The 21,583-nt window shown below is 53.8% G+C and overlaps 10 protein-coding genes across 10 annotated transcripts; 6 read left to right on the top strand and 4 right to left on the bottom strand.

Annotated features, from left to right (window-relative positions):
• Positions 1 to 290: 290 nt before the first annotated feature.
• Positions 291 to 2,290, top strand: N7482_007871 (uncharacterized protein; the record flags this gene model as incomplete). The annotated part of the gene is made up of 2 exons (XM_056689995.1): positions 291 to 971; positions 1,055 to 2,290. The coding sequence occupies 2 exons, from the start codon at positions 291 to 293 to the stop codon at positions 2,288 to 2,290; spliced, it is 1,917 nt and encodes a 638-aa protein (XP_056542424.1).
• A 1,698-nt stretch (positions 2,291 to 3,988) lies between these two features.
• N7482_007870 (uncharacterized protein) lies at positions 3,989 to 5,155 on the top strand (the record flags this gene model as incomplete). Its single annotated transcript, XM_056689994.1, has 1 exon — positions 3,989 to 5,155. The coding sequence occupies one exon, from the start codon at positions 3,989 to 3,991 to the stop codon at positions 5,153 to 5,155; it is 1,167 nt and encodes a 388-aa protein (XP_056542423.1).
• Positions 5,156 to 5,670: 515 nt separating this feature from the next.
• Positions 5,671 to 6,714, bottom strand: N7482_007869 (uncharacterized protein; the record flags this gene model as incomplete). Its single annotated transcript, XM_056689993.1, has 1 exon — positions 5,671 to 6,714. One exon carries the CDS (start codon positions 6,712 to 6,714, stop codon positions 5,671 to 5,673), a length of 1,044 nt encoding a protein of 347 aa, XP_056542422.1.
• A 1,410-nt stretch (positions 6,715 to 8,124) lies between these two features.
• N7482_007868 (sugar O-acetyltransferase) lies at positions 8,125 to 8,965 on the top strand (the record flags this gene model as incomplete). The annotated part of the gene is made up of 3 exons (XM_056689992.1): positions 8,125 to 8,285; positions 8,383 to 8,782; positions 8,831 to 8,965. 3 exons carry the CDS (start codon positions 8,125 to 8,127, stop codon positions 8,963 to 8,965), a joined length of 696 nt encoding a protein of 231 aa, XP_056542421.1.
• A 25-nt stretch (positions 8,966 to 8,990) lies between these two features.
• N7482_007867 (uncharacterized protein) lies at positions 8,991 to 9,250 on the bottom strand (the record flags this gene model as incomplete). The annotated part of the gene is made up of 2 exons (XM_056689991.1): positions 8,991 to 9,084; positions 9,135 to 9,250. 2 exons carry the CDS (start codon positions 9,248 to 9,250, stop codon positions 8,991 to 8,993), a joined length of 210 nt encoding a protein of 69 aa, XP_056542420.1.
• A 787-nt stretch (positions 9,251 to 10,037) lies between these two features.
• Positions 10,038 to 10,562, bottom strand: N7482_007866 (uncharacterized protein; the record flags this gene model as incomplete). Its single annotated transcript, XM_056689990.1, has 1 exon — positions 10,038 to 10,562. The coding sequence occupies one exon, from the start codon at positions 10,560 to 10,562 to the stop codon at positions 10,038 to 10,040; it is 525 nt and encodes a 174-aa protein (XP_056542419.1).
• A 1,949-nt stretch (positions 10,563 to 12,511) lies between these two features.
• Positions 12,512 to 14,288, top strand: N7482_007865 (putative methionine permease; the record flags this gene model as incomplete). Its single annotated transcript, XM_056689989.1, has 4 exons — positions 12,512 to 12,862; positions 12,915 to 13,643; positions 13,696 to 14,096; positions 14,147 to 14,288. 4 exons carry the CDS (start codon positions 12,512 to 12,514, stop codon positions 14,286 to 14,288), a joined length of 1,623 nt encoding a protein of 540 aa, XP_056542418.1.
• Positions 14,289 to 14,812: 524 nt separating this feature from the next.
• On the top strand, positions 14,813 to 15,883 carry N7482_007864 (arylamine N-acetyltransferase family protein; the record flags this gene model as incomplete). Its single annotated transcript, XM_056689988.1, has 2 exons — positions 14,813 to 15,216; positions 15,280 to 15,883. 2 exons carry the CDS (start codon positions 14,813 to 14,815, stop codon positions 15,881 to 15,883), a joined length of 1,008 nt encoding a protein of 335 aa, XP_056542417.1.
• Positions 15,884 to 16,040: 157 nt separating this feature from the next.
• N7482_007863 (NADH dehydrogenase [ubiquinone] 1 alpha subcomplex subunit 1) lies at positions 16,041 to 16,577 on the bottom strand (the record flags this gene model as incomplete). The annotated part of the gene is made up of 4 exons (XM_056689987.1): positions 16,041 to 16,219; positions 16,305 to 16,308; positions 16,385 to 16,477; positions 16,530 to 16,577. The coding sequence occupies 4 exons, from the start codon at positions 16,575 to 16,577 to the stop codon at positions 16,041 to 16,043; spliced, it is 324 nt and encodes a 107-aa protein (XP_056542416.1).
• A 671-nt stretch (positions 16,578 to 17,248) lies between these two features.
• On the top strand, positions 17,249 to 20,818 carry N7482_007862 (uncharacterized protein; the record flags this gene model as incomplete). The annotated part of the gene is made up of 4 exons (XM_056689986.1): positions 17,249 to 17,730; positions 17,806 to 17,885; positions 17,987 to 18,034; positions 18,108 to 20,818. The coding sequence occupies 4 exons, from the start codon at positions 17,249 to 17,251 to the stop codon at positions 20,816 to 20,818; spliced, it is 3,321 nt and encodes a 1,106-aa protein (XP_056542415.1).
• Between the last annotated feature and the right edge of the window lie 765 nt (positions 20,819 to 21,583).

The raw sequence follows: 21,583 nt of genomic DNA, 5'->3' as shown, positions 1-21,583 counted from the left end.
AGAACAGGGTAACAAACCACCTAGGGCTGGAATACAGGTGGATCTTGCCAGGAACACCCGACCAAAATACCTGCCCAATCGCACCCAGCACTGAGTCATCCCGGTGCAAAAGCGACCTGTCGGATCGAAAGTGGCTTTGCTGTAAGTCGTCCCAAGTCCCCGTCCTTTTGCTGCCCGGTTGGGTAAGCCAAACCCGCAACGTCTGTTACAGCACGGGACCAACCTGTCTTTCTCCCCCCTTAGGAATTCGTGCCGCCCAGTTCCCACGCCTTCCGAACGTGCAGCAAGCCATGCCTGCGGGCAAGGCCCCTCCTCAGGCGGCCTTTGTCGAGGACTTCGACGAGGATGCGCATGACATCGTACCCGACAGCCGGCAGTCAGCCAATACTACTGCCAACACGGCTGTCAAACTCTCCTCCAGGTTGGATCTAAGATTCCCAGCGGAGCCGCTGATCGACGGCGCCAGTGACTCAGGGTATTCTAGTCGCACCGCCGCCACAGTCAACAGCACCCAATCTGGGCCGTCAGGCGGGAAGAGTCCCCCGGTCCCTCTTAAGCTGGACATGCCCAAGCAGCGGACCGGGCTAGCCAGGAAAAGCTCCGGCCGCAAAGAACGCAAAGACAAGGAACGCGTCCGACCAGAGCACGCCGAGAAGATGCCGATGGGTGCCTATCCGGGCTCCGCCCACCATCATGCTCACGTGCAACGGTCGCCGTCCAAGTCTCGTCGTCGGGACTCTGCCCACATTCGACACTATCCTCCTGAAGCCTATTACGAGGGGTCCGCCTACTACCACCAGCCGTCCACCCCCGTCGAACGTCCCCCGATGGACTATCCACCCTACCACTTCACGCGGCCGCCGATGCCCGACTACCCCCGTCGTCGCCACAGACATCTCGTTATCCTTATGCTATTGAGGAATACCACCGTCCATCTAGCCGGCCCAGCCGCGCGGGCTCGTACCGCTCGAGTATGTATCACCAGGACCGTCCCGTAAGCTTCCACGGGGGGATGGTAATGGCTCCCCCACCGCCTCCCATGTATCACTCGCAGCACTACTACGAGCATGGCCCTCCGTCCGCCGCGGTGGCTTATGCCCCCCAGCAGTACGCTAGCTCTCCGTACGGAGGGTCGTTTCACGGCGGTTCTGAGTATGGGCCTCCCTCGGACTACCCGCGAGAGCGATCTCGATCTCGAACTCGGGAACCGTCTCAACAACCCCAAACCCGGGCACGTCGTTCGTCTTCCATTTACGGGCCACCGCCTATGGAGCAAACTGTGTTCCCGGACTGGGTGGATGAAGCCGAGTCACTGGACCATTGGCCCTCTCAAGAAGTCCCCCGTGAAGTCCCTCGTGAATACCGCCGGGAACGTGAAGCCCCCCGTGAATACCACCGCGAGGTTCATCACGAGGCAACTCGCGGTCGTGCTCCCAAGCCGCCTCGAGACGAAGACTATTACCGGATGCCCCCTCCACCTCCACCAGCGCCCCAGAAACACAAGGCGCAGGTCCACCAGATCAAACGACCTGAACCACGCAAGGCCCAGACCACCCAAGCCGTACCACGCCAGCGGCGTCAATCTCGCACCGCCATGGATATGAGCGATATGGCCGCAGCGTTGCCAGATTACGGCCGACGCGTGTCCCGCGAGGCACGGATGCCCGAGCGCAGCCACAGCCTCCGTGACAGCAAACGATCAAACTCCTATCACGACAGCGCCCGCGGCGCCCAGATCGCCGTGGAGAACTCCCGCCGCCGACGTACTCAGCAGTACTATTACGACGATGGCGGCAGCACCGACACGGGCGGCCTGGAAGACCGTGAACGCGAGGTCGAACACTATCAGGCCCAACAGTCTGGCCGGATGAGCACCCTGCCCGCCTCGGCCGAGGCCCTCCTTACCAAGAGCGCCACCGTCGCGGGCAGCGACAACGGCAGCGCAAAGAGCCGCTCGAACAGCAGCCGAGGCAGCGGCAGTGGCGAGAGTAAGAACATGAACCTCACGGTGAATGGATTAACTATCGGATTCACGGAGGAGTCCGTCGCCGGCAAGAACATCAGCATCCGTGCCGGCGATACCGGTCGTGTGCAGTTGTCTATTGCTGGTGAACGACGGCCCAAGCAGTATCTCACGGGCGGCTCCTCCTACTCCGATAACACAGGTCGTGCTAGCCGCCGAGAGCTGGAAGAAGCGCCGCGCCGCCCGCGTGATGATCGTCGCTCTGAACGTGCGAGTCGCCGCTCGAGTCAATCGAGCTATGGTGGACCCCGTCGGTATGCGATGTAATCGGGTGGGCAGTGCGGCAAGTATCTTCCACGTTTCCCGTGTTTTGTGTGTTTTTCTGTTCTCCTGGACCATACGCTGTTCTCACGTATCTGCCCTGCTGCATAGCGAGACGCGGCGATGTTATCTGTCAAAAGTAGGATTTGGTTTTTGGTTTTTGGATTTGGATTTGGATTTGGATGATTGGGATAGGCACTTATGATTTTTCTTCTTTTCTTTCTTCATGTTATTTTGCGGGCTGGTCTGGGAAAAAAAAAGTCGTGTTCGAGCAAAGCGTTCGGGTTGAGGCATCCTCCCCCTCACGGCAAAAGCGAAAGCGAAACAGTGAGAGCGAGAGGCTCGCCGACCTGTCCCGATCGGACTGGGAGGATTCTCTGGTTTTATTTTGTTTGCGTTTGGAATTGCTATCTCTTTCGTGGGGATGGGGTGTTGGGTGCGCGGCGCCAGAAATCCTTTCGGCCCTGTCTTGTCTGGACGGAGTTGACGACTTGACTGGACTGCCCTGGCTGACCTATGCCTGGACCGTCCTTGGATTTGATCTTGATTTATTTCTCGATGGGGATCTGGATGGTCCTGGAGTTGGATAGCCTGGTGGCTGTTCCTATGTCTTGAGTCTCCCTCCTGGCTCACGGGACCGATGGACTTGGCCGCGCCGTGTGGGACCGACACGCGCCGCCCCCGCTACGGTGATATGATTGTACGATTCTGATGACCTGCGATGACAAGTTCGATTTCTGTGATTGATGCTTTGTGTTGCGTTGCCTTGACGATGGATGCAAGCCATTATGCCAGCGTTGATGTTGATGTTGATGTATATCCTTCTCCTCTATTACCTCGTACTTCATACCTTTCATGTCTCTTTTTCATTTTCCCATATGATTTTCCGTTTCTTCTCCTCCCTACCTACTTCATCTTCTTCATCTTGTCTCCGTCTATGTCGATCATAGTGGGTCTGTGTCTTTCTCTTTCTTGCTTGTTTGTGCGCCTGCGCTGAGTTGGAGGAGAGAGAGATACCCATACCCGATGCCTATTTGGTACTTAGGTAGCCTTTTTTTTTTTGCTGTGATCCTGTGTTTGCTTTTCTCTTGTCATGCCATGTCCCAATATCAGGTCATCTTTATTTAAATGCTCCTTAATTTGAGGAGGATATAAATCCAAAAATTTGTCTATGTATATGTTGTCGCGGTCTCTTAATGCTGGGCTTTGTCTCTAGAACGAATCGCCAGGGTCAAAGCCAGAGCCCAGTCCCGCCAGCCGACTAACTTTCTTTCGAACGGAAGGGTCGGTCACATGACCATGGCGGATGATCTTTATGCCTGAGGCATTAAATGTGGGTCGTGCCACCCGCGGGTTGGCCCACCAACCCGCAAAGTAAACACGACCCCAGCCTCCTCCAACCTCCTCAATTCTAGATACACCCGATCGATCCATCCTTGGGTCATTTCTGGCTTTGTATTCTCCCATTGCCGCCATCTTCCAAGTCTACTAACTACCCACCAGGTAGATATCTTCATTGCGTTTCCCTCTTCGCATCGCATAGTTCACATTCCGGATATCGGAAGCGGTCCATTCTGACCTGCCGATCGTTTGAGTCGAGGTGAGTCTCCATTTTCCTCCAGGAATGTGTCAGGTTGATCTAAAAATTCCTTCAGAGTCTTGTCTTGAGCCGCGTGCTCTTGGCCGCTCGGATAATTCATCATCATGGCTCCGGTACAGCAGATGGGGGAATTCCCCGATATTCCTCTCATGTCGGTCGAAGCTCGAGATGCAACTCTAGACAATTCGGTCGACGCTTCTCCCTCTATCATCTTCAACCAGCTTGCACCTCGAACCGACTCTTCTTCTGCGGCTACCACCAAAGTGGCCTATGGCCAAGGCACGATTGACCCCAAGAACATCAAAATGCAGGGTCTGCTGGCCTTGTTCGCGATCATCGGTGCTGTCTTCGTGCTCGGTGCCATCTGGTTCTTCTTCTGGGCCAAGAATGGCGGTTTTGTCTGGCGCAAGGGTGATTGGGACGAGTACAAGTCGACCGTGTTACGACGCAAAGGACCTGATGGGCGGACCCTTAGTAACGCCACGAAAAGTACTAAGTTGGGCGGCGGTAGCGTTGTTGGAAAGGGCTACAGCGACGACGGCTACACCTACACCGACGAGACTGGTACCTACACTGAGACCGCAACAACGATCAGCGACGAGAAGCCGAAGAAGAAGCGCAACTTCCGGGAGAAGATCCTCCGTCAACACAAGGGAGAAAAATGGGAAGGCGAGGGCGACGATGATGTGCGAGCTTATCGCGAAGAGAAGCCCGCCCGGATTGGCGGCATGAATCGGGAAGCCGACGGCACCTACCATGGCAGTGACTACGATTCGTCCGCACCACCGACACACTACAACCGCAGCGACATGAGCGACACCCGCGACTACGCCTACGAGCAGCCGCGTCGCTCTCGCAACCGCAACCCTTCCGGGTTCTCCTTCACTGCCGGCAGCGAAGACGTCCTGAGTCAAACTACCGAAGAGCACCACCTACGTGACCCATCCTCCCGCCGCCAGAACCGCCCACGCGATCGTGAGCGCCGCCGCAGCGCTGCGCCCCCATCTGCCCCTTCATCTCGCACCAGCAGCCCGCGCAAGAAGGATCGCTCCTCTGTGCCCGCGGGATACACGAAGCCTCTGGATCTCTCCTCTGCCGGGGCCCGTTCGGAATACCAGTACTCTAACGTTGGTACCGAGGACTCAAACGGTACGAAGAGCTACCACCACCCCATCCCGGGCTTGGCCAAGGGCTACCGTCGTGAAGGCCACGGTCGCCGTCGTCGTGATAGTCTGAGTGACAGCGAGGGTGACGAGACCCAGTACTCTTGATGCCGCTTAGACTTTGCTTTCTCGATTTGTTTTTTGTTTCAATTTGAAAAACATGACTTGATTAGTAGGTCTCGTGTTTTACTGTGCAAGGGTGTATGGGACTGGTTTGATTTGAGCGTCGACAATATGCTAAATTATGAATATGCCTGGGAACTTTGGAACTGTATGTACATAACGAACGGAACTCACGATGGGACATGGAACGCGCAACATGCTGTTAGTATTTTTTTCAGTCTCTTAATTTTCACACTTCCTCGCCCGCCTTCTAGGCCTCATTGGCATGTTTTTGTAGTTTTGACATATCGCTGCTCCACCATGAACACCACCCCGACTTCAGTACCCCGTGCTGGGTATACATCGTCTCGGTGATGTATCAGAGAGACAAAAGCCCCAATCATGAATACTAGCTGATTCCGTTTTGCCATTAACTTCATCAGCGTAGCCTTGGAACGCGATCACGCCTTCATGGATGCTGTATGCTGTCCCGGCGTAGTGATAGACTCGGAGCTAGTGGGTCATCCCGCATATGTGGGGAAAGTAGTCTCAAGGGATCGGCCGAAGCGGTCGGTGGGAACGCCGCACGCAGGCTCCCACGAGTCCTGACGACGCCGCTTGGTGCTTATGCGCGGATCGGGGCCTCTGCCTCGCATCGTTGAGGCCCGGGATTGTGAAGCTTGGTAAGCCCTTATCTTCCGACCCAGACGGCATGCTGAAGGCGAATGTCTCACGGCGTGTCTGTGGTGGGGACAATAGATGAGTCCATGTCCGTTGCTCTCGCGTTTGATTGTCACTCGGCTGCCCATCTCTGCATCGGCTCCAGGTACGGAACCGTACTTTGGCGTGTGCTGGTGTGTGAATTCCTCGCACGTGAGTATCATCAGCTCCGGATCGTCGAGATGGGGCGATACTCGTGAGAGGAACTGGGAAACTCCGTCGTCAGGAGCGATTGCATGGAGAAATTGAGCCAGGACAAGTTTCTGATCCAGAATGTCACCGATCTCTTCGACCTCTTGTAGTTTTTCGGTGAAGCGGCGCACGAAATCTGGTCGGGAGCCGCCCACGTAGCGAAAGTTCACCCATGCAGACCACCGTTCAGCTAGAGTCTCGTGTCTATGCTTGCGGTAGAAGATTCTGATTTTCTTGAATGCCTCGGGGGCATTGTCGATGTCCTGGATGAGCTTCCTCGCTTCTTCACCGAGTGTAGCCCGAAGGCAGAGCAGAGCATTGTTCCAGTGGGGAATCTTGCTTTGAAAAAGCTCGTCGAGCTGAGCGTTGCTCTGGGCGTTCCAGCCTAGAGATTCCGTGACCTCCTTCTCGAGTATGAATTCCGGTGGCACTCGAAGCTCGTGGCTGAGTGCTGCGCGCGCAGAGTCCACGGTGTGGGTTATCTTGTCAGGGAGTGCAGGCGCGGGCTCCTCGCCTTTGAGGATGCGCATTTGCATTGGCTCCAGGGAGCGTGTGAGATACTGAAGCCAAGGCGCGAAGGTGGATACGCCTTCAAGAGTGGGTACGAACTCGCCGAGGTCGACATCCTCTTCAGCCTTGGATTCTTGTGACATGTTTTTCGTTGACCAGGGAAGTTCACTCCCGTGCCGTTCTGTTTTCGATCACCGAGATGTCCTTTCCAGATTAATCTTTTCGCCTGTGAAGCTGATCGGCGTGTCTTTGGGTGTGGTTTGGGCTTCAGGCTGCAGAGAGAAGAGGTGGGTTGTGGGAAGTTGAAGTTGGCAAGATTTGGAGAGTGCAAACGCAGAGACTCTGTCCTTTCTCCGCTGGAACGCTTGTTCGGGATATCTCCATCGCATGGTGCTTTCTACACTGGAGCTGATCTGCCATTTCTACTCCTGGGGTACCTGCGCCGATCTTGCGCAACAAAGGCCATCACTCATCACTTTTGCTTCCGTTTTCCGAGTGTCATTCTCGCTTGTATACATCAGGATAGCACCGCATAGTGTTGGAGTCCCACCAGTCCACAATTACTGTGGATGGATATCGTTTCTCGATTGAATTGTATCTACTAATCGTAAAAATAAACGAATATGTTTCTCGGAAACCGCAGCGACGAGATACCCCCTGGAAGAGCCACAGCCGGTCATCACGGTGCGACATTCCAGCCCTTATCAAAGTGAGAAGTTCTGAGGAAACAACAATGCATCAGGGGGGCTCGTCGCCTTTTCAAACGTAATCGGGGATTTACCTGTATCTTATAGCCAACCGACTCGATAGAGCACAGGCATCCCTGCTGGATTCTTTATTGAGTATCGCCTAGGGTCGGGATCAGGCCAGGGCCGAACCCAACCCTAGCATTAGCCGTCGGGTTCCAGTTGTAGAACGAAGACACCAGAATTCTTGGCAATAACGATGCACGAATCGTCCGCGACGACCTTATACAATCGTTATAATTGGTGGTCATGCCCGTCTGGATTGGAGATGGCGGTGATACCACGAGCTTTCACACCAACACAATTGTACCCCTTTGCAGTGCGGGCTGCAAGGATTCTAAATTTCATACTGCATTGGAAATATGTTCATTTGGAGAGGTCAAAGGAGAAAGCGAGGCTCATACAAGTTTCCCAAAGGCTGGCCCGTTTTCGCAACCAACGCTGGGGAACATGGACATGGGGTGCTTTCGTTATATCAGAACTCTGAACACCTTGGCCCACCCTGAAATTCATTTCTTATATCGCTTCGCATGAGTCTAGGGCTGCTTTCCCAATGAGTGAAGGAGTACAGACTGTGCCCCACCAATGACGGCACTTTTAGTGGGTCGGCACTGCCCACTGCTGGCCGAACTGCCGCTTTGGGTAAACCAGACAGCAACCGACTGGGCGCGGTTTCGTCCGCGGGAATCAACCCCATGGAGCATCAGCCGGCGAATATAAAGCGATCAGCTGTCTCCGTCCATGATCTGTTTTTTGTCCGAGTCATCACTCCACGCAGCAAAACCCCCCTACATTTCATTCCCCACCATGGCGCATTCGAAGGAGTGGCAAAAGATGCTCCGGGGCGAGCTTTACTGGGCTTGGGATGCGGATCTACAAGCCAATCGGACGCGGTGCAAGCAGGCATGCGAAGAGTTCAATGCGGCGGGCGCGGCTACCCGGCGTCGCAAAGTAGAGCTGTGGCGAAAGTAAGCTTTCCAAGCCATGCGGACCGATCACGGTAGCTTCGGCGAGTGAATAGGTTGGAAAATCGTAACAAGCGGTGCTGACATGAGGAACCTTCAGCATTGTTGGAGACACACGACCAATACCCCCCGTCCACCCAGATCCGAAGCAAGATGCGGATCTCTTCGAGACAACGGACCCATTTGTCGACGGGCCCATTTCAGTTGACCATGGCATCAACTTCACGGTCGGCCCGGGGACTTTCCTCAACTTCAATCTTCTCGTCCTGGATACCTGTCTCATTACGATTGGGGCGAATGTCCTGTTTGGGCCCAACGTCTGCTTGTACGGGGCCACGCATCCAATGGATCCGGCGGTGCGGCGGGGGGTGAAAGGTCCAGAGGCTGGAAAGGAGATTCACATCGAGGACGACGTCTGGATCGGCGGCAGCGTGCTGGTTCTTGCGGGTGTGCGTATTGGCAAGGGCAGTACCGTGGGGGCAGGATCGGTGGTCACCAAGGTTAGTGTGGATGTGGCCTCATTCGGAGACATGAACTAACCGTGGCAGGATGTTCCTCCATTTCACTTTGTGGCCGGTAACCCGGCCCGGATCATTCGTCGCATTGAGACCGAAATGAATCCAGATGAGAGTCATCATGCTGCAGAGCTCTCTGTGGATCGCGTCGATGATGATGCAGCGTAGCGCCCTCTCCCGCCGTCTTCCACGTTCAGGACATCATTTGCTGGCTCCAGGTCTGACTGTTGAAACTGTTGATAATCTCAGCCTCGAAGTTAGGCATGGCTGCAGGGTACGCACGGAATCTATTGGGTGTAGTGCGGAACTCGTCGTTCTCTTGGCGCCAATCACACACATGGCGAACACAACAAGCATGACCGCACGCGAGGCTCTAAAAGAGCCCTTGCCTGGTAGGTCGGGCAAGGGCTCTTTTAGAGCCTCGCGTGCGGTCAAACTTGATATGTTCGCCATGTTTGTGATTGACTTAAGGCGGCTCGAGGTGAGTTGTGAGCTGAGAGATGTGAGGAGAGGTATGAAGAGAGGTGTGAAGAGCGAAAAGTTGTGAGGAGAGAAGGTGTGAGGAGAGAAGGCGTGAGAGCAGAATATTATTCAAAGTGAGACGAGCAGCTTTTATATCTTCTGCACGTGTACTATCTAGATTGGGAAACAACGTCTCGAAGCGGAGCTTATCAACCCATTCGATAACAGACCTGGAGCCAGCAAATCATATTCTGAATATACCCCTCGACAAGTGAGAGACGAGTGGAGATTGCCACATACCTCTAGCTTTAGGCGCTCTCGAACTAGCCAGTTATCCCATCCCTATGAACACCCAAGGGATTGAAAGGATTCTAAATAGGGTGATAGATTGTCAGATATTCTGTAGCTATGATGTCATAGATTACTTGGCCAATCAGAGCAACGGAACCAAATAGGAGAAGGATATAATGAGTTTGACATTAACTGTGATTCGTGAAGAAAGAGGAAAGAAGATGAAGGAATAAAGGATCTTGGGGCTGTTGAAATACCCCTAAGATAACATGACAACTGATGCTTAGATGTTGCAACTCCGAGTGCATGCGATCCCATATAACTTAGTCACGGAGGTGACCTACATCATTGATGTAGCAAGTCATAAATGTGTAGGTACCACGACTTGCGTATTTGGTTGACAATACGAATCGTGACATTTCAGTCCACCTGGGAAGGTCTGCAACCATATGTGACCGGTCCCGCGACCTAGACAGAACATCTAATCTCAAGTACATAAGATTTGGAAACTTCTGAAAGTTTCCCCGGATTTGCCAGCCAGTTCTCCAGCGGCGGCGTTAATGATGCAGTCTGGAAGGCTTAGGTCGCCCATCATTCGGGAGGTACCAGTGCAGTTCTCCTGTGCATAGGCATATGGCACACAATTCTGAGCCAACCTGGTCACCCACATTGAGTAGCTATCGGCAACGGTGACACACTGGCCTGGGATAGATGTCTGGCCAGTCACCACTTCGGCGCTGAAATTGTCGCATGCTGGTGCGTTTGGCCCACGATTGGCGATGGCATATACCGTGCTGTTGAAAGTGCGCTCCATGTCGGTCATGAATAGCGAGGACGTGAAAGCGGCGCCCTCATTTGCTTTGTGGAGCGAGACCGCAGCAATGACCAGCGCGATTATTGCGCATAGGGAGGTCAAAAATAGGTATGCATTGAAGATAGAGGATCTCATGCTTGACTGTTTGGTCTTATCCGGAAATTTGCCGCTGTCGTCGACCGAGAGTGGCTCCACCATGATATTTTGTATGCGGCGTGTCGACCTTGGGCGCACCGAGTTAGTAAACCTTGGAAGGGACGGAATGATGGAATCATTATTGTAAGAAAGCGAACTTCAGCACTATCTAGTCCACTCACTGGCAATTTGGGGTCCGCTTGGGTTCACGCGCTTGACTTAGATCGAGACTGCAAATCGGTTGGGGACACTTCGACTACGATAGCAAAAATTATATTTTGCGAGAAGGTAGCTCAAAGCGCAACAAGAAAAACCAAAAAAACAAAAGGGTAAATCTTCTAACTTATAAGTTTAATTGGCCAATTACATTGGGCACGTGTTATCTAGTGGTGTCGTTCTCGCTTCCATGAGTATTCCCTGGGCGGGGGGGTCGCCGGCCTACCAAAGGCCTTGATTTGTACAGTATACTGGTACCCTAGTGATAGGATGTACACTATAAGTTATCGTTATTATTATTCTACAGTAGCGTCACTACTACATCCGCTAGCCGACCCTGCGCTACCCTATTCCCAATCATCGCGCGCGGGGCGGTTAGCCTGATAGTTAGGGGAAGCCACTGTGGGGCTGTTGCACATCCGATGAATACCCTTGGTCCTGCTCCCTACAGTATAAGGCTGGCTCATACGAAAATGGCGCACTCTCCCAGGGTACTGTACGGAGTACGGTGTACGGATTATTTGTGCCCGTTGATACCTCCTCCTTCCCCTACTAATATAGAGTGGTGTACCACACACAAGATGTTGTACTATCCACCGAGTTACATTAGTGAAGTACGTATTGCCCGCACCCGCCCCAGTCCTCGGCCGTCCTCTATCCCCAGCATTCATGCGTTCATCATCTATGCCCGCTCATTATAATCTGTATATAATGCTAATCTCCTAGAAAGGCACAAGAGCAAAGCGGGGAAAACCGCACAGGTGCACATACTCCATCCGTATCGGCCCCCGGTGGCACTACACGGACCAGTGGGCCACCCGATCCACAGTATCCTCTCCTAGTACTACCTTCTAAGACAAGACGAAAGCTTAGTTAGTTCAAGCAATTTCATAAATTTTCTCTTATCATGGATACCATGATTTTCTAGTCCAAATCTCGATGTTGCCATGTCAGGCTTGACGAATCGGATGCGAACCTATACGAGTCGCCGTAGAGAAGAACTTAGTATCTTAAAACTTTCAGCCCCCGATTTGAGGCTCCTTCCGAAGAGATAAGCCTCAATGTAAAATCTAAATCATCCACATTAACTGCTTCCCCCTCAATAGACACTATTGCACGAGCGTCTATGGGATGTCTCCCGCTCGAGGTGTCACATCCATTGTCTCTAGCTTAATAGATCTATAACATTAATTTCAATTATAGTCACCCTTTATCATTAAAGCAGGATAGCGCAAGAATCCTGGAAGCTTAGTCCTCACTTCCATACAAAACATTCTCCACACTCATCCGAGGTATGCTTGAGGCTCCTACTTCAACCCTTGCAGTATTTTGATCATATCTAACCAGAGCCAGACCGCGCTTGAAAACCACCGAGATGTGTACCGACATGTCTACACCTTCAGATTCGCTCCTTGCAAGGCACGGCCACAACACGTCATCACAGAATTAGGACCGCCGATGGACTGAATACTCCGTGAAGGTCAATGCCCAATTATATTGTCGTTTTTATTCTTGTCAGACTTTTGCGCTGCAGGATCTCCTATCGTCATGCGAATGCGTTCTTCGCAATCCCCGCAGCGGTCACGGAAGACACAACATCCAGCCGGAATGACGTGCCAGGAAAATCGCTGGTGATTTCCAAGCAACGTGATCCATCACTGGGGCGTTACAAATGCCAAATATCAGATCACCTCTTCCTTGCTGCTGCATCTACTCGAGAGCTTTACTCCCGCCGGAATTTCTTCTGGGGCAGATGTCAATGTAACAGTCGCAGGCCACGCAGACAAATCCAGACCATGCAGCGCAGTGAGCGCGGGGAAAGACAACCCTTGTTAGAGTCGGAGCACCATCCAAATGCCCCGCCAGCTGTATCAATCGGCACTTCATATGTGGAAATGCCCGTGAAACTCCCCGATCGTCTTCCCGGGTCGCCAGGGAAAAGCCTCAGCTGGGCCAGCGCATACATCCTGGTTGTGTCGCGCGTGATCGGCAGTGGCATTTTCGCTACACCAGGATCGATCGTGAAGTCCACCGGAAGTATCGGTCTGACAATACTCGTATGGTTATTCGGCACCATTTTGGCAGCCTGTGGACTGGCCGTGTCGATGGAATATGGCTGCATGTTGCCCCGGTCGGGCGGGGACAAGGTAAATGACCGATCCTGACCGGCTTGCCGAGGGGCGCTAAGATCCGTGGTAGGTGTACCTGGAGCATGCCTATCCCCGACCGCGATTCCTGGCGTCTACTCTGATCGCCGTGCAGGCAGTGCTGCTGGGATTCACCGCGAGCAACTGTATTATTTTTGCCAAATATACCCTGTTCGCGTTGCGCATCGAGCCGACCGATTTCCAGCACAAGGCTCTTGCGGTCGGTCTTCTGACGCTAATCACCATCATCCATGGCGGCTTCTTGAAGACGGGAATAGCGATCCAGAATGCCCTGGGCTGGGTGAAGATCTTCTTGATCGGCGCCATGTCGCTCACGGGGATATGGATTCTGCTTCTCCAATTTGTGGGAACCTCCCATCAGATTTCCCCGGGCGCAAGCGCTATCGGTCCCATCTCCTGGGACGTACTATGGGAAGGCTCGAACTGGAGCTGGAGTCTGCTGTCCACCGCGATTTTCAAGGTGATGTACTCCTATGCGGGGCTGAGCAATATCAACAATGTGCTCAACGAAGTACATAATCCAGTCCAGACCGTGAAAACAGTCTGTCCATCAGCATTGCTGACGGCGGGTGGTCTGTACCTGCTCGCCAACACTTCATATCTGCTGGTGGTCCCGTTGGACGACATCAAGAATAGCGGGGAGCTCGTGGCTGCATTACTGTTCGAGCGCCTATTTGGGGACCAAATTGGGAGATCACTCCTTCCGCTCGCAATTGCCATCTCGGCGGCTGGTAATGTCATGGTGGTGACATTTGCTCTGGTCTGTATCGTCGCTTCTCGGATTGTCTTCAGCTCTGACGAGGAAAACATAGGCCCGCATCAATCAAGAAATCGCTCGCCAGGGATTCCTTCCATGGCAGAAACTCCTTTCATCCTCGCGCCCCTTCGGAACGCCCCTGGGGGGACTCTTAGTTCATTACGTGCCATCCGTGCTGGTGATCTCCATCCCACCGCAAGGAGACGTCTACAATTTCATTCTAGACGTAGAAGGATATCCTGGTCAGGTCTTCGCCCTTGCCATTACGCTTGGTCTCTTGATACTTCGATATAAGGAGCCACATCGCCGACGACCATTCCAAGCGTGGCTACCGGCTATCTGGTTGCGCATTGCGGTATGCCTTGCCCTGCTTGTGGCACCTTTTATCCCTCCCCCGAACTTGCAAGGAGATGTCGACTTCTTCTACGCGACTTACGCCATCGTTGGGATTTCCGTGTAGGTGTCACTGCCCGAACGCCAGCAACAAGACTAATTCGGGAACATAGGATCCTTTTCGGCCTGCTATACTGGTATGTATGGACCGTGCTTCTTCCTCAGTTGGGAGGGTATACCTTGGAGGAGGCAGTGGAGACGCTGGATGATGGCACTAGTATCACGAAACTCGTGCGTTCATATGATGTTCGCTAACTCGCTTTCACTTGAATTCTTTCCCCCTGAATGAGTGATGCCCTGTAGGTTGTATATATCGCCGGTATTGACTGGCATGCATTGGCATTGACTGCGGATGTTTCACATAGCTGTAGCCAAAGTTCTCTTTCAGCCAATCATTCTGCATACGCAATGCTGCATCAGGAACGGATAATTTCAATTTCAATATGCTTGTATCGAGCCATCATTGTCACTCTCGGCAGAAACACGAAACTGGCGACTTGAATTTACCCGGCCGCGGCGCTCGCATCCCGCAGCCGACAAACTGGGGAAGTGTGGGGTGGCGAGTACGCATTGGTCATCAATGGTTGTCGCGTGGATAGTAAAATCGATCAATTGCGAGAACGGGGCCTGCGACTCGGATCCGTGCCAGACACCCCGAAACGCATGAAGCTACAGGCTCTAGCCCGATCCCTCGAAATACCGTGCAACATACCAAGCACACCCACCACTGGAATCCAAGCCCCGCGTCGTACAGTGGGGGTAATAGCCAGCCCGCCACAATGGGACCCGAGCAACCGACATATACAGACACCCAGCTCGAGATATACCTCACACGACTTGCCTATGTGCCCGCAGCAAAGACTGGAGATAGCCTGGTCCAAGATGTCCGTCACAGAATTGAGACCGATGCGTTCGGTACGCTGTCAGAGCTCCAGCGACGCCATCTCGCTGCTATTCCGTGGGGCAACTCGGGACTTCATTATTCACAACACCACACTATTTCTCTGCACCCGGAAAGCTTGTTTGAGAAGATGGTGGAGCGGCGCCTCGATGGGTATTGTATGGAAAACACGGGAATATTCTTAATCGTTCTGCGGTCCCTGGGATATGTTGTATACGCCACTGGAGCCAGAGTGAGCCAGGCTGCCGCCACAAGGGTGGACAACGGATTGTATTCAGCATTGTCAGTATACCTGTCCAGCAATGGCGGTCGCCCTAACAAGCTGACTTGAACCGTCTTTTCCAGTGAACATATGGTCCTGATCGTGACCATTGATGGGGCGAAATATATGGTCAGTGCTCGCCATCACTTTACCAACCTCGCTAGCACTAACAACTGCCAGGTGGATGTGGGATTTGGGAACAACTGTGCTACTGCACCCTTGCATCTTCACGAGGGGGCTACGGCTACATGGATTGGACGCTCTGAGATGCGCTTAATCAGGGAAAGTATTGCCGAGTTTACCGACAAATCCCAAAAGGTCTGGATCTATCAGACAAGATATAATCCGGAAAGCAGCTGGCTGCCGAACATCTGCTTCTCCGAGGTAGAGTTCTTGCCCCAGGACTTTGGGATGATGAACTTCTCGGTTAGCCAGAAGGCCACCAGCTGGTTTAAGCAGACCTTTGTGTGCATGCGGATGATTCTGAGTCCTACTGGCAAGGAGATTATTGGGCAGTGCATCATGGCGGGCAAAGAGGTCAAACGCCGAATACATGGACAGACGGAGATTTTGCAGGTCCTTCAATCTGAGGAAGACCGGGTCCAAGCCCTAGCAAAATACTTCGACATGCACCTCCGGGATAGTGAAATCCACGGTATTCAAGGCTTGACTTCTCAGCTCAAGTAGATGCCCTTTTTTGGAGGCTACCGGAAGGGAGAAGGAGACGGTTCAATGGTATGATACAGCGACGTTTCTGAAGAGAAATTGCGGAAGGTATGTATAGTTATCAACGAACAAGTGGAGGCGCAGGCATAATCGACAATGAGACGTTGCAATTTTTGATCTAGAAAATCCGCTTCTCGATCTGTATACTGTATGAGCCTTCGGCGATCATCACGGGGTTTTCGAGGGTCTTCTTTGTCCATACCTTCCATGGGTTGCTGACATCGAATCCTGGGGGAGCCTGGTGGTTGCTGGACTGTCCACGCATAGTACCGGTAATGCGCAGGTCGCGCTGCATCACTGTAAGTTGACGATGTATGGTTAGAATCCGCCCAGTTGGTCTCGTAGAGGATCGTCGCGTCGAATTGGCTCGGTCGCAACTTACTTTGCTACGTGAAAGTTAGCCGACACATTCTGTTGCGACGAATTTCCGACCGCAGCCGACGGATGGAAGGAACGACTTACCCTATCCCAGAGGTCTCGGTTCCAGCGGGCCTTCTTGCCCTCGTTGGCAAAGCGCTTGACAACGTACAGACCAGCGCCAGTGACGCCGAACATCTGTGTTGGCCGGTCAGTAATTGCTCGGAAGGGATTGGCGAATGAGACGCACGCCCATGATAATCCCGTAAGGGAGGAGGGCCTCGAAAGGAACACCCATGTTGAGCGGTGGCAGAAAGCCAGGTAGAAGGATTGGAGAAAGAAGATAGAGGTCGGTAACTGCAAAGACCCAAGCTTGTCACTGCGCAGCAGGGATCAATCGCGGAGAAGGCGAGAAGGTGGAGGGGAGCCAGTGACTTGAGCGGCCGTTCCCAAGGCGAGGTCTGCGGCCCGAAGCGGTTTAGTGCGCCTGACTCAGCCGCCTGCAACGACACTCCGCCAGGCCCAAGGGGCCATCGGCTCGCGGTTTGATTGCCAGAGAGTCCACCCTCGGCGCTTGGATTGCTTGTCGACGCGTCTTGGATCTGCCTACTCATTGTATCGCATTGGTTTCTCCCTGGGTGTGAGTCCCCTTCTCCCGGCGACACGTGTTTGCGACCTGTCACAGCCAACTGACCACTGCCTGCTTGTCCACAGCTACTTGCACCCGAGGAACCTGCTTTCAAAGAAAGGTGCTGATTTCATGTTGCGAGCGCCGGTCCCACTCACCTTTGTCTTTGCCGGACTTGCACGGGCTCCAGATGCCCCCCGGGCCACCACCGACGCGAGCGGGGTGGCTCTGTAGCTTGAACTGGCTCGGCCTTGCAACAATCAAAGACTTTTAAATACCCCGGCGCATACCATCCCGGTGGTCCGGCCTCAGAAGGCCTGGCGACTGTCGCGACACTCACCATGGCGGCGACGGTGCCGCCAGTGAACGATGACCCGGACAAACTGGACCCCCCGCTCGACCAGGCGGACAGTGACTTGGATGCGGAAGGGGAAGAGGAAACCGACCTGTACGAGATGGATCAACAGCTACAGGATGCGGTTCATAGAGCATACTCCGGCGAGGTGGCCGAGGAGAACGGTAATACTGGACCGAATGGTGGACCCTTGAGCATGGCGACCAGCCGTGGACCAAATGGTGGTGATAACGATGACACTGAACCTGTCGGAGCTGTGAAGCACCCCGACGACGCTTCTTCCGAGAATGAGGATGCCGAGTCGGGGACGGCCAACGGCGATGTCGACCCGGCGTTTGAAGAGGACAACGACCGAGAAGCCTATGAATCGAGCGAATCCGAATCAGAAGCGGAGGAGGAGGATTGGGAGGCCGAAAGCAACGGTCGTGAAGATGTGGATGTCGATAATCGCAGCCGGGCAACTTGCATGTACGTGGATCGCAATTCAGCGCGTCGGCGCAGGTTGATTCTTTTTGGGAATTAATTGCTGACAAAGGGCGACAGCTTTTGCACCCAAGATGAGGAGCACGATCCAAGTGAGGACTTTGAGGAATGGTTGACCTGCGCTGTTTGTGGTGATCATTGTATGTCATGCTTTTGCGGGGCCGTAGCTAAAAGCTTAAGCCTCTACTTCCCCCCCTCCCCCTTTTTTTCTGGAATAATCGCTGACCCGGCGTTCCGACAGCTCACCGGCAATGCGCCCGTGAACAAGAAGCATTTGATGAATCTGAAGGTTCGTTGGCGGTAGCTTCGTGCTGGATTTGCACTTTTATTGCGGACCCACCTACTAACGGTTAATTGTGTAGATCCTTGGAGATGTCCCACGTGTGTTCGCAACAGGCTGGAACCTGAAACTGCGGAAACCCCAGCGCAAACCAAAAGCGGAGCTCCTCATTTACCAAAAGAGCTTTTGCCTGCACATGTGGGAAGCCAAGAGGATGGATTCCACTCCATTTTCGACACCAACATCAGCGATGAACTCCTGAACAGCTCGCGGTCCTTGCGTAAAAGAAAAGCCTCGTCGGTCGAGGCAGATGAGCATGTACCCGTGCTCCGGAAGCGACGGCGACCAATGGACCATTCTGATGCCCCCGATGCCCCCTTCGACGGTGCTGGTGATGAGCCTCCCAATGAGGCAGTCTCTCTCGCCCGGCCCATGCGTTCTCGGCGGACTCGAGCGGTTGACCGAGAACATTGTCGCGTGGTCGCAAAACAACTCGGTAAACTGGTTGTTAGTTTCCGTTTGGATGAAGGCAAGGTGACGGAAATACTCAGCACTCAGAGCCGGCCACTGCGCAAGAAGAAAGCCCCCAAACCACCGACTGCCTCTCAAGAAACCCAAGCTCATTTTGCCCCCATTCCTCCCGCACCCTACGCCCACCATTACCATCCTCTCCATGATCGGGAAGCCGATGAATCGAAGACCAAGCCATATGGTGGCATCTTGTCTGAAGTGGAGGCCGACACTTCCAGGACTCTACCTTTACAAGGGGATCGCGATAGGTTTGAACAAGCTCGCCAACGGGCCGAAGAAGAGTGGCAGCGGAAAATCCGAGAGGCAGAGCTCAACGGCGAAGCAACTCCCGCGGCCTCGCAGAAAGTATCAGGACCCCCTTCCAAGATCAAATACATCAACTTCGGTGGCTACGAAATCGAGACTTGGTACGCCGCGCCTTATCCGGAGGAGTACAGCCGCAATCGGGTGCTTTACATCTGCGAGTTCTGTCTAAAATACATGAACTCGGACTATGTCGCTTGGCGACATAAGCTGAAGTGCCCTGCGAAGCATCCACCAGGTGATGAGATTTATCGGGATGGGTCGATTTCGATATTCGAGGTGGACGGTCGGAAGAACCCGGTCTACTGCCAGAATCTGTGTCTTCTTGCCAAATTGTTCCTGGGGTCTAAGACTCTGTACTACGACGTGGAGCCATTCTTGTTCTATGTCATGGCCGAGTACGACGATCTGGGATGCCATTTTGTTGGCTACTTCAGCAAAGAGAAACGACCGAGCTCAGCCAATAACGTCTCCTGCATTCTCACCCTTCCTATCCACCAGCGCAAAGGCTATGGCAACCTCCTCATCGATTTCTCCTACCTTCTCACCCGCATTGAGGGCAAGAGCGGCTCGCCCGAGAAACCTCTCTCTGACATGGGTCTGGTATCATACCGCAACTATTGGAGACTGATACTATCGTACCAACTTCGTGATTTAAAAGCCCCTGTCAGCATCGCAGATCTGTCCGATCGAACGGGCATGACGGCGGATGATCTTGTGTCTGGGCTGGAAGGACTGCGTGCCCTGGTGCGAGACCCCATTACCAAGACCTACGCACTCCGCCTCGACAAGGACTATTTTGAAGAGGTCATCGCTAAGTGGGAGAGCAAGGGCTATGTCCAACTCAATCCGGACGCGCTTACGTGGACTCCATACATCATGGGTCGTAACAACCAGTCACATTTCGACCGAGCACCTCTACATGCCGTTGCACCTCGCGAAGATCCCGACGAGGACGACGAGGAATTGGAATCGAGAGAGGATGCAGACGAAGACCCTACGGTGGATGGTACAGATTCCGATGCTCTGGGGGAACCCGCCGGTCCACCCTCAACCTCTGCTTTCCCACAAACCAATGGCATCCACGAGTCCGAGTCCGGGGAATTCGATCCCATTCCCAACCCAGCTGCCGGTATCCCTCCCTCTCGCTTTGAACTATGGCCTCCCGTACATGTCCCGGCACCCCCCAAGCGCAAGGTTGGTCGTCCACATGGCAGCAAAGCAAGCCACTCTCGACCATCACTGACGCCCACGGCAACTCGTACGAGTGGTCGCAACACACCGCGGCGAGCCTCCGGGCTACCCCTGTTCACTCCCAACGCCCACACGCCCAGTATCCGTCGTGGCCGCAGTGCCTTGATGATGGATTCACCGGCGACAGACGCCACTCCCGCCCAGGCTAATGGGATTGATGAAGAGCTTGCTGATGAGGCGGCCGTGCTTGACCCCAGTCCCGAAGACCTTGGTCTTGTGCTGGACGAAGAAGCGTCCGCGACCGGTGGCGAATTCATGGAAACCGAAGATGTCCAAGCGGAGGAAGTCAACGGTGATGATGAGCAAGAAGCGGTTGTGGAAACCAACGGTGTCGATCATGATGAGGAATCTGCTGTCGTGTCTGAGTCCGAGTCCGAGGCCGAGCCCGATCCTGAGCCCGAAGCTCCACAAACACCTGAGAAGAAACGGACATCAGCGTCCACGTCCCCAACCACCGCAGCGTCCCACAAATCCAAGGGCAAGCAGTCAGATCAGCATTCCAAGACCCCACAGTCTGTGAACCGCAAGGCCTTGGTGGAGAAGATCCAAGTGGTGATCCCCGCCGACCCCGAATCGGCGAAGCGACGTAACAGCAAAGCGGCCCCCGTCGACACCAACGGCATGGATTCCGACATGGATGCGGAGGGAGAAGAGGACATTGACGCCGAGTACGAGGTGGATGGTGATGTGGTAATGGAGACCTGAGCACCGTCACGGGGATGCACATTCAAGATCTGGCATTACAGGCAGAGCCGGTGCAGTATACCCCCGCAACGTCGCAACGCATATGGACCGGGCGTTATCGTGAATTCACTTGATTTTCTACTTTTGTTCAGAGAGGTTCTTCCTTCTCCTCTTACTTGACGGGCGAGCCACGTCCGCCTCGCCGAACTGACCGATGATGTCGCACGACGCGTCGATTGAGTTCCAACTGCATTTTCTCCATCGTGGCTCGGTGACTCTATTCTTTTTTTGTGTGTGTGTGTGTGTGTCTAGCTAGGAGCGCGGATCTGGAGCTAGGCGTTTTGGCCGTGCTTGGAGTATCTTTCTTCTCTAATCCATCTCCCTTTGATTCGATGTTTTGATCTTGCTGCGCCTCCAGCCTGCCCAAAGGAAACGTGCACGGTTGTGCCATGTATGAGAGTCGCGTGTAGTCTATCTATCTATCTACCTGGCCATCAATCAGCCCAGAATCTGCGGCATGTCTGGCCCACGGTCATCGGTTAACCCGTGTCCCTCAATCGATGTATCACCCAACCGTCCAACCGTAACGCGGAACGAGTAACGATCTACGCCCGGTGAAATGCCGAGAGTGATAGTGATGGGGGATCGACGACGTGCAGAGAACCATCGATCATAGGCCCGCCACAATCGACAGGCCTGGGATCGAGACTCCATGCCCGGGGTGGTCGGCTGCAGAACAGTCGGAGCCGAATCCCCAATTTCCGCGACCGGGCATTGGAGGGTCGG

Source organism: Penicillium canariense (genome assembly GCF_028826845.1).
Source record: "Penicillium canariense strain IBT 26290 chromosome Unknown utg000004l_segment0_segment0, whole genome shotgun sequence".
In the NCBI taxonomy this organism is placed as follows: Eukaryota; Fungi; Ascomycota; class Eurotiomycetes; order Eurotiales; family Aspergillaceae; genus Penicillium; species Penicillium canariense.
The sequence above is the reverse complement of the archived record's forward strand: the minus strand, read 5'-3'. Positions and strand labels throughout refer to the sequence as shown.